We start from the raw sequence: 11,449 nt of genomic DNA on the forward strand, positions 1-11,449 counted from the left end.
ACAATAATGATAGGAATATCAAGTGTTATATATTTCTGAAAATTATAGGATGTTCCGGCCGTTTCTTTCGGGAGAAAAGTAAACACATTTTATTTTAAGGACATTCATCTGATAGCAAAATAGATGTTGGTTCTTGACCCAGAGACGGGATATGTTTACTTTGGCGAGTATTTATAAAAGTAAACAATGGTTAGCTAAATTTGATTACGATTTATAAACAAATATTACGCTATGAAGAAGATTACAGCGACCTCCACCAAACGCGATACTCTACGCAGAGCACTGATTTTAGTACTTGAGTTTCTTCTTGTTCTCTCGCCATTAAGTTACCCCATACCCTGGGTAGTAACAATGTTTTTCACAAGCTAGTGTCATAAAGTTCCTTATCCATTCTGAACGCACGGTGTTCAACAGGGTTATGAATTTCTTATCAGGGACGGAAACGACCACAACAGCTCTCCGATCTTTTTTTTCTTCTGAATGTAGGTAAAACTCTGCTTATGCGTACGCAGGGGCAATCAAGCGTGTAGATGATTTTGATTGACATTATAGGTCTTTTTAATTCGAGCCGAGCCGCATTACAATTAGTCCGCGAAAGGAAAAGAGGGCCGACACTCCGAAATACGAGTAATGCTCGCTGGCGTTCGAGTACACTGCTGTTGATGAATGAAAGCCGTAGTAGGTTTAATTTGTTTTATAAATCGTAGGCCTTTGTCAAACACATGCGCCTTAACGGAGGATATATATAACATGGAGTACGAAGTCTATGGCCCAAATTGAATACAACTTTGACCGAAGAACAACAGAAATTCATCTTCCAATGATAAATCTTCAGGATTTTTTTTTTAATTTAGAAAACAAGAAAAGAAAATAACTACTGCAACTTGAAGACTATGGGTTATCTGACGATTGCATGTTTAGTGTTGTTGGATATTTTCTGTAACTCTGTGCATAGCTTTGGTACCTACCCAAGACGGTACAACCGAGACTTAGACGGAGGGAACAACTGTCCCACTCAATGTAGGTGTATGAACCTTAATCATCGGGGGACCCGGAATGTATTAGACGCCGTGGAAGGAGGGAGTCGATGGACTGCAAAAGGATTTGAGGAACTGACGGAGATGATGAGCGATGCCCCCACCGTCAGCGGGCGAAGTATGGTCTGTCAGGGCCTTAGAAGGGTCCCCTCTCCTATACCCTCAGGTAACTTTTTTTTTTTAAGAATACACTTTTAATACAATACAACGTATTAAGTACCCAATAGGTAAAGTAAAAACATTACTACACAATTGATTTTTACTTTAGATATACGTAGAAATAGTAACGCTTTCACTTTCATTGTAATCAAAGAGGGAATGCAATCTAGTGTTGGTGGTCTTGAATAGTAAATATTTTACATTATAAAAATTCTTGCGTGCACACGTTTGTGACCTAGAGTCGTGGTCTTTACCACCAAACTTTATCATGCGTTTTGTTCTGACCCGTAAAACGTAATGTGATTATTTATTAATAAGACCACATTTATTCCGATGAATTTAACCGTAAACTCTTAATTGCTGATTAAAGGTTAGCAATTGAATCTTTGCTTTTAGTGTACAGAGATTTTCAAAATGTAGTTTTAATTCTTATCGGGAGACGTGCATTGATGGCAGCTTGATGTAATATTGATGTTACACTATCCATTAATTTATTTTTGCGCTTTATCGTGTTAAACCTTTTGGGATTCTCCTCTCACAAATTGCATTTCAATGGATATGGAACTGCATAGCTATACGCAAAACACAAAGCTCATACCTTTCCAACCGGGATACGGGACACGACTAATCCCCCAGTCGCGCAATTTGTGTCCACTGAGTATCTTCTCGGTACGAAATGATAGAAGCCTGTCTGACGATGGTTCCGTTGTTAGTTTTGCTGAATGAACGGCAAAACTCTATCGCCGTTCCCATGGCATGCAAGACAATCAATTTTAGGAAATTTCGTTACATTGGCACAAATTTTAACTCCTCGCGTGTCATTTCATTTCATTTGTCATTTATAACCGCAATTTTATTTCTTACTGGTGTTCTCGGTTAGGTAGAAATACTTTTTGTTTAACAAAAAAAAATCAAAAAAAAAAAAAATCAATTAACTCCAGTTTAATATTAATTTATAGTCTAGACATATCTTCCATGTTAGTTTGATACAGTTTCAGCATTTACACTAATCAATAATTCCTAATTTTCTAGTGCATTAGGTATGGTTTTCATAAACCCCGTTAAGCCAGCACGTATGAACTTTATTACATGTATTATGCGTGTGCGTTTTCTTATTCCCACTAGCCTTACCTGCAATCACGTCTTTTGAAGAAGGGGTATTGCAAATGATTTAAAAGAAACAATCTTCCACGCTACTGTTTTTATTTCATTTCATTTCTAAACTAATTCTTACCACCTGTTTGTTAGTGGGAAATATGTCCATTAATCGACTATTGGGGAACAGGTCCTATTGTGCGGCGAGATCCGTTTAGAAGAGTCAATTTAATTTCGACATATGTTCATCCTTTATTGCAAATCATTAAATAGGAGAAATCTTTTCAAAGCATTTAAATAAACTTTGTGTGTTCAAAACAGCAACTGGTAAACACCAATGCCGATCTCTCAAAGCGGGCCATGTCAACTTCTTTACACCTTATTATACAGATTACCCTAAAGGAAAAAAGGAGAAAAATATCACATTAACTGCAAAGACAAAATTATACCAGCTTTGAAAAAAGATATACGCCCTGTGTTGACCCCTACCTACAACATGTTAGTTGAACAAGATCAGAGAGATTCATTTTCTCAATGGGGTAAACCCGAGAAGATGTAAGAGTTGTTTACCTCACTTGTATTAGAGATGGGAGAATGAGCAAAAATGAAGATCGCGTAAACCGTGCTTCTCGTCTGCTCGGGTAAAGTTACGACGGACACCGATGGACTCTTACACAGTTGTGTCCCTTGCGACAAGGTCACCGTAAAGAAAATTTGTGTAACAAACCTCTTTATCCCTTTCATTCTACCGTGGTCAAGAAGCTGTATTTACTCGATTCATCTAACACCTTTGTAGATTCGGTCATTTCAATCACTCAAGTATCCAGAAAGCCATCCTGAACAAGCGTAGAGACAAACAACTGATTATCTAGAGTTTACAAAAAGGTCAACATTTAACAAGTGGTCAAACTGGTTTTGAGAAAGAGGCCAGTTTGTGATTTTATATGTACATGTAGATTAAAATATTCCCACGTATTGTGCTTGTGTATCGTTGCACCTTTTATAAACATACGAATTATTCATTTATCTTTCTTATGAACGACAAGGGCAGTGAAATACTTTGCTAATGCAAAATGCAGTCGATCTGCTTCAAACTAATGTATGGGACCCATAAGGTTGTGCATAATATCGTAAAAAATTCATTCATTGAGAAATTTCATTTCGCCCAGGTAAAGGTATACCTTTAGATACGTTATGCATGTATTAGAGAGAGCAAATACAGATACGAAATCTGAATCAACAACGGTTTGGGTTTCGGGTATAGATGAATAATCTCTTTAAACCTGAATTTATAATCGTGTGTTCTCTGTCAATATTCCTTTAAACAGGTTTTAAATCCAATATAGGTCAAAGAAAAAAATCAATACGACCCGAAAAGATAAGACCACAAAACCATGTACGAGAGAGAAAAAAAAACCGAAATTGAAATTTATGAATGAATTTACCTTCAGAGGATTTCGCGCCCATACTTATCAATAAACGAGCTATATAAACTTTTCTGTTATAGAAATAAAGAGGGTGTATTGATAATCAGAAGTAAGGACAAACTAGAATGAAAAACCCAGTACCAGTTTATTTAGTTAAGCAATTTTAAGGAATGGTAAACATAATTCTTTTCAGTAGACCGAGCTGCACTTGAAATGAAAAAGACAATCACAATCTGCCATGGGCAAACATAATCCAGGAGAGGGCTCGGTGTTTAAACAATAAACTAAATCATGTTTAGTTTAATATTAATAAGATAATAGTACAAGTCCTTACAAATCTATGGATTATCCTTTGTGGTAGGCATTGTTGCGGTGACATGTGCATTTTCTGTTTGGAAATGTACAAGAAACGGGTCAAAGAATGCGAGAAAGTAATAACTACTCTATAAGAACTACAGGCAGCGACTTACAAATAAAGTATCAGAAATCTTGTTTCAAATCGGTTTTATGATGATAATGCATCGCAGTACAATCGAGAAATGTTACGCTGTGCGCATGCTTTACATTGAATTTCCACGAAAAAAAAAATTAGTAGAAAGATATAACATCTATATTTGCGAATCTTGCACGCCATCATATGCAAACGTAATAAAAATAAATGGCACCTTTACTTTCTGCTAAATTGGAAAACATAGCATGAAGCAGTCTGCATTCCGATCTCGATAATTGGGGATCTTGCGTTGTTATATAAGATCTTTCCGCGCGCCTTTTTGGCCGCCGGTCGCCGGTAGACCATAATTAAAGATATTTCTTGTCTAACACCTTCATTTTGTCAAACAAACCGTGATCCCTACACCGTTACATAACTCCGCTCTACCTCACGAGTCTAACACTTTAAGAGCGCAGCCGCCCTTGAAAGACTGCCAATGGTCATTAGTTCTTGGACGTAGATTTCTTTTTTCCAGATATAATATTAAAACAATCTGGCATCTTTAAACCAAATCACTTCATCAAAATGCAGTAAAATTATTATATCAGATAGACCATACTTTAGAAAAATTACAACTCAAAGGAAAATGAAGTTTTATTACAATATATAGTATGTGTCTATAATCTCATTTCGTTTCAGACAATTGAGAGCGATGTCACAATATCCTTGTTGTAGATAATCACATGCAATTATTCTGTCTTTGTTTCAGATATAACGAAGCTAACCATTTACGGCGACAGCAGTTCCGGTGTACCGGAAACGGTAGCGGACCAGCCTCGTGGCGACATCCAGCGGGCTCCTCTGATATCCGACACCCAGATCCGATATATAGAAACCAACTCCTTCCGGGACAACACGGAAATGAAGGAAATTACCATGTCTGGAAACAACATTGGAATTCTCTACCCTTACACATTCCAGCACTTACGGTCTCTAGAAGTCCTGATATTCCCAAATAATAACGTACGCCATCTATCGGCGGCCGTTTTTAACGGTCTCACTTTATTGAAGCAGCTTCAGCTGTCTGACAATATGTTCCGATTCCTGCCGAGTACTGTATTTGACGATCTACAAGAACTTAAGATTTTGAATTTGAATGGCAATAAAATTAGATACATCCAACGAAATCTCTTTGCTCCATTGAAGAAACTTGAAATATTGGACCTTTCTCGAAACAACATCACCGATTTATTTGATGACGTCTTCAGTGCTAACACTGAAATTAAAGAATTGCTTCTGAATGGAAACCGGCTTTGGAAAATCCGTGCCAAATGGTTTGAGAATTTAACTAACCTACGGAGTCTTTCACTCCGAGGTAACGTTATAAAGTCGATCGAATCTCGAACATTTACGAATCTCTTTAACTTGGAAGAACTACTGCTGTCCGCTAATCACATCAGTCAAGTCAAGGATAATGCGTTCGAAAGTCTGCGAGACTTAAAGATCCTTGATTTGGCTACAAACGACATAGCAGACATTCCAAAGATGTCATTTTTTCAACTCGAAAGTTTAGAGGAAATGTATTTGGGTGGAAACAAATTGCAGACAATTAGAAACTACACTTTTTATCACGTCAAATTCTTAAAAACATTAGATATTTCACGAAATCTCGTTGAAAATATAGAATACGGAGCATTCCATCAACTTCGTTTGGTCCAAGAACTCGACCTCTCCCATAATAAACTACGAAAAGTTGAGAAAGACTTAGTTTTGGGAATGGATGAACTCAAAGACATTAACATGGAATACAACTTTATTAGTGACATTGAAAGCGAAGCGTTTAAAACCACCACAAGCTTTATGTCGTCCAAAGTGTCCGTCCTTGATCTCCAAGGCAACGATCTACGGAAGATAGGGGCGGAGAGTTTCAAGGGGCTTCCTCAATTAAAATCTCTTGATATGGGAAATAATAAATTGAGACGAGTGCATAGTATGGCATTTTCTAGTTTGAGCAACTTAAGAAAACTTACTCTCAGTAACAACAAATTAAAAAATATCAATAATGGTTTATTTTCAAACCTCGTGAGGCTGCAGGAACTAGATTTGTCTACTAATAAGTTTCAATCAGTACCATCGAACGCCTTCAGCGGTCTTGTTGACCTTCAGGATCTTAACATCGCTTACAACAGCATCTATGATCTCTCAGACAATGCCCTCCGTACCCTGCGGCACTTAGTCCTTCTTGATATGAAGGGTAACAAACTCCTCCACTTCAACTTCACGTGGATATCGAACCTGCCCCAATTGTCCAGTGTCGATCTCTCGTCTAATTATCTGTTCTGGATAGACGTCCCTGAAAGTGTCAAACTGAGCCTCAAGGAATTCTCAATCGCTAATAATAATCTTAAAACGGTACCCTCTGGCGTAAAAAAGATCCTCGCTCAATCAGCTTTTGTTGACTTGACGGGCAACGCTATGGACTGTAATTGTAAGCTGAGATGGCTTCTAGATCCAGGCCTATCAAGCTACATACACGTGGATAAGATGGATGAAATTATTTGCAAAAGTCCTGATAGACTTCACGGTCGTAAGGTTAGCTCTTTTGATGAACACATATTTTTCACAGATTAGTCATATCTAAGCTGGGGTAAATATTTAATATACTTTGGTGTTACACAACGTTTTCAACCAGAATTATATTTTTTTTTGTAGTTGATGCATCTAATGGATACTGATCTGAAATGCATGGGCAATGCCAGTCAACAGAATCACCCTTCATTAATGTGCAGTGCTTTGACACTTCAGCAGAAATCTACAATGTCAGCGAGGTATGATTAAGATCCATCAAACTGATAAGCTAAACTGTATATTCATTTCTTTTGGTGTATTTTATTGTTCATAATTCATAATGTAAATACTTTTTTTTTTAATAATTACAGACTTGGAAACAAACTTTCAATCCGTCGACATGCCACAATCTATGACAACCGTCGACAGCCAATAGCTAACGGTATCGTTATTGGGGAAGGCTGGATCTTAACGGTAGGAACAGCTATGGAGTCCGCGGAACAATCGACGATGAACTCCAGGTTTAGCATCAGGATCGGGCGTGCAAAGAAGCCCTTGCGAATCGTCAGCATCCTGCCTCACCCATTAGTCCCCATGAAAATGCAGCAGTACAATGTGGCACTGATTCGGTATGTAACCGGGAAAAAGAAGAAGGAAAACATTGAATATCCGTGCTTTTTAACGCAAAGCCAGTACGAATCAGTTTCCAAGATTGTTCAGAAGGTGTCGTTTACTACAAGACTTACCTCAAAAAGACGGAACGCTAAACTTAAACCCAAGAAAGGGCGCCTGTCCCGAACGTGCTTCAGCGAAAAGTTTATCTGCTCGAAAGTCAAAGCAGGAAGACAAAAGAAAAACGAAAGCATGCTAATCGATGGATCACCTCTGTATTTAGGAAAACCGGGTGATTCAAAGATGGCGGGCATAGGAGTTTATATGAAGACTATTAGAAATAAATTTGAATACGCTTTCATTCCTATTTGGTCAGTTTCCGATTGGATAGGGACAGTGATGAAAGAATTTGACTCAAAATGCACATTAAACAAAAGAAGTGCAAAATGTGAAAATCTGAAATTGCCTTCAATAGAGGACATGATTATGGAATTGCAGCCAATGGAAGAGCATTAGAATATGTGACGTCATTCCCTCCACCAATGGAAGAGCATTAGAATATGTGACGTCATTCCCTCCGCCAATGAAAGATAATTAGCATATGTGACGTCATTCCCTCCGTCTTACTGCAAAAAAAGAGAAGAAATCCGTCATATCATTACCGCAAAATACCAACAACCTATTGACTCCGTTTCATCACTTGACTTTTATACGCATTGAACATAATGCTTCTGTGTTATCTAAGTTCCATTTTGTTAATTTGTCTCAGTAATATGATCATTGCCGTAAGATGGCATCTTGTCATAGTCCATGGTTGTTATTTAATTACTTATTTATTTAAATTTTGATGTTGTGCATCAAAATGCATGTGTCTTATCAATATAATTACTTCATTAGAGTATTTGTCAGCCATAACAATTTCCATTTTCTCATGTTGACATTTCCATAACAATAACTACATGAATAATTGGTCTGCATTGTACATATTCATCACCATCATTTTTAATTTAAGATTTCATTTTAGTTCAATGTTGTATGTGTTATTTTCACAAATCAAGTCATTTTTTTTATATTTTTTACAATATCAGAATGTTCCAATCTTTGACATTTTATATTTTGTTAATAAAAATTGTTGAGCTGTTTACTGTGTTTAAAATCTATAGATGTAGGAAAGGGTGGAAACTAACCAGCACAGGAGGAAAACGTTCGGCCATCTTGATCCCTCCCTGCTCTATCTCAGATTGTTGGAGTTATACAGGTTCGGAGATATTTACTTGGTATAGTTTCGAAAAATAACACATTTAATAATGTGCAGTTCGTATGCATGGTAGTTAATTTCCACAGAAAAGCGTTATGGGGACTCTTTCAGTCAGCATTTCTGTACACAACAATAATTTCAGAAAACGGAGAAATAAATCCATTTCTAACAACATTCCCTCCAAAATGAGTCACCGATTCTTTGTACAGAAGTCATTTATCTGGAAAAGATAATGGATTGAATATTTTTATTTACAGTGTCTGGGAAATTAATAAACAATATATCGATGCAGTTATTATCTATTACTGTTTTCTAGGACATTAACCCAAGAAAAAAATGTTTACATTATTTCTAACACTAGAAAAACTGGAATTTTGAATCAACCAAGACGGTGTAAATGAGAGAAATACAACATGACAAATAGTTGTACAAAAAATAACCGAGAAAGAGTTACATGATTTCTTGTCCTGTTGTTAATTTTGACAGTCAAATACCGGTAACAGGTATTTCACCGTATTAACACACATTAAAATGACGTATTGTTAACACACGGGAGCAAATGAATATTTCTTTTTTTAGCCGACTTGTAAGTCTTCCTCTTCAAACACTATGGTATGCAAATTATTCTATATATGTAAGTATAGCTCTACAAATAAATTGTTCCTTCTTTTGTTTTGTCATATGAGTTAGTGTGGTACTCAACATTTTGATTTCTATAAGATATAAACCATTCAGATTCTTGAATCACTTTCTACGGTTAAGAGTTCTGTGACCCCTTGGTCGTATAGGACCACCATTTTAGACCCATTTGTCACTTCACAATAAAATCTGTTAGTTTCTGTCTGACTCTGTTTTTGGGACGTCCGCTTCTACTGCGTGCCTTGTCTTTCTCTCTCTCTCTCTCTCTCTCTCCATCTTGTCATTGAATGTTGTCTTGGCCAAGTCATCTGATTTTGTGACATGCCCGTACCATTGCAGCTCTCATCTTTCTATATTTGGGTAGGAGTTTACTTGATTATCTAGGAAAGCATGTACTGAATGTTTTTAAACGTCATTACAGGCCGCGCAAGAATGCAGTCTGTTCTGATACGGGTTTTTAAACTGTATATGCGTTTCTTCGGAATTAATGTTTTCCTTTCTGTGGGATTAATGTGTATGTATTTTTTAAAAAGTATATATTTCCAAAATTAATGTAAAACGTGTTTAATAGGGGATAGAAATTATCGTTAATATTAGCCTTCCTGTTGTGTAATTTCTAATAAATAAATCAAGCGTATTAAGTAATAAAATATTTCTACTGTGTTGATTTCGGGTTCAATTTATTTCATTTATTATTTTATTCTATTCATTCATTCACGAAATACAAAAATGTTGTGCAGTATTTTGTGGATGCAAGGTGAAGACTATTTTGCAGATGCACACAACTAGTAACATATCCAAGTGGTCTTGTGGTGAGACGGGGAGTTAAGTTCAGACAAGTGAAAACTTTTAACATAAATACATGTACATGTATATACTTTTAAAATCACTATCCTTTTGCGTAAAATTGTTTCTACTAACAAAATTGCTTATTATAGCAATGGAGATATCTTAATCAAAGTATATATGACTCCACAATTAAATGTTATTCTTCGTTCTTAAAGGGATGTACAAAATGCATATCGTCAATGTGGTCTGATCTATAACAACAGGAATGGCATCTTTCATCTTCTGCAGTCTGATATCTTTGACGCATGCGTTAAGTTGATTCCTTGCTTGTTTTGTATTCTTGTTAGCTGGTTCTAGGGATCAAATCTCGACTGCTAGGATTGTTCAGCTTCAGTTCAGTTTTCAAACCCAAAGTTTGCACGCATATGAAAACTTGGAAATACCTATGGGACGCATATAGGTCAGGTATGCCTAAGGGACGCATATAGGTCAGGTATACCTAGGGGACGCATATAGGTCAGGTATACCTAGGGGACGCATATAGGTCAGGTATGCCTAGGGGACACATATAGATCAGGAATACCTAGGGGACACATATAGGTCAGCAATACATAGGGGACGCATATAGGTAAGGAATACCTAGGGGACACATATAGATCATGAATACCTAGGGGACGCATATAGGTCAGGTATACCTAGGGGACGCATATAGGTCAGGTATGCCTAGGGGACGCATATAGGTCAGGTATGCCTAAGGGACGCATATAGGTCAGGTATGCCTAAGGGACGCATATAGGTCAGGTATGCCTAGGGGACGCATATAGGTCAGCAATACATAGGGGACGCATATAGGTAAGGAATACCTAGGGGACACATATAGGTAAGGAATACCTAGGGGACACATATAGGTCAGGAATACCTAGGGGACACATATAGATCAGGAATACCTAGGGGACACATATAGATCAGGTATAATGTCCTTATCCCACTTTATAGAACTTCAGTCTGGCTAGTCGCAGTTGTCTGAGATCAGTTTTGTTAGTGTTGCGGTGGTTTAAGATTCAGTCTGGGTAGTCGCAGTTGTCTGAGATCAGTTTTGTTAGTGTTGCGGTGGTTTAAGATTCAGTCTGGGTAGTCGCGGTTGTCTGAGATCATTTTTGTTAGTGTTGCAGTGGTTTAAGATTCAGTCTGGCTAGTCGTGGTTGTCTGAGATCAGTTTTGTTAGTGTTGCGGTGTTCTGAGATTCCGTCTTATTGTTGCGGTGGTCTGAGATTCAGTTTTGTTAGAGTTGCGGTGGTCTGAGATTCAGTTTTGTTAGAGTTGCAGTGGTTTAAGATTCAGTCTGGCTAGTGTTGCGGTGGTCTGATATTTAGTCTTGTTAGTGTTGCGGCGGTCTAAGATTCAGTTTTGTTAGTGTTGCGGTGTTCTGAGATTC

The 11,449-nt window shown here is 37.3% G+C and overlaps 1 protein-coding gene across 1 annotated transcript; it reads left to right on the forward strand.

Moving 5' to 3' along the window:
* Nucleotides 1-253: 253 nt before the first annotated feature.
* On the forward strand, nucleotides 254-8,470 carry LOC125683623 (protein artichoke-like). Its single transcript, XM_048924982.2, has 4 exons — nucleotides 254-1,203; nucleotides 4,918-6,740; nucleotides 6,861-6,976; nucleotides 7,088-8,470. Exons 1-4 carry the CDS (start codon nucleotides 894-896, stop codon nucleotides 7,842-7,844), a joined length of 3,006 nt encoding a protein of 1,001 aa, XP_048780939.1. The 5' UTR covers nucleotides 254-893; the 3' UTR covers nucleotides 7,845-8,470.
* Nucleotides 8,471-11,449: the final 2,979 nt, after the last annotated feature.

Source organism: Ostrea edulis, chromosome 6, assembly GCF_947568905.1.
Source record: "Ostrea edulis chromosome 6, xbOstEdul1.1, whole genome shotgun sequence".
NCBI classification, from domain to species: Eukaryota; Metazoa; Mollusca; class Bivalvia; order Ostreida; family Ostreidae; genus Ostrea; species Ostrea edulis.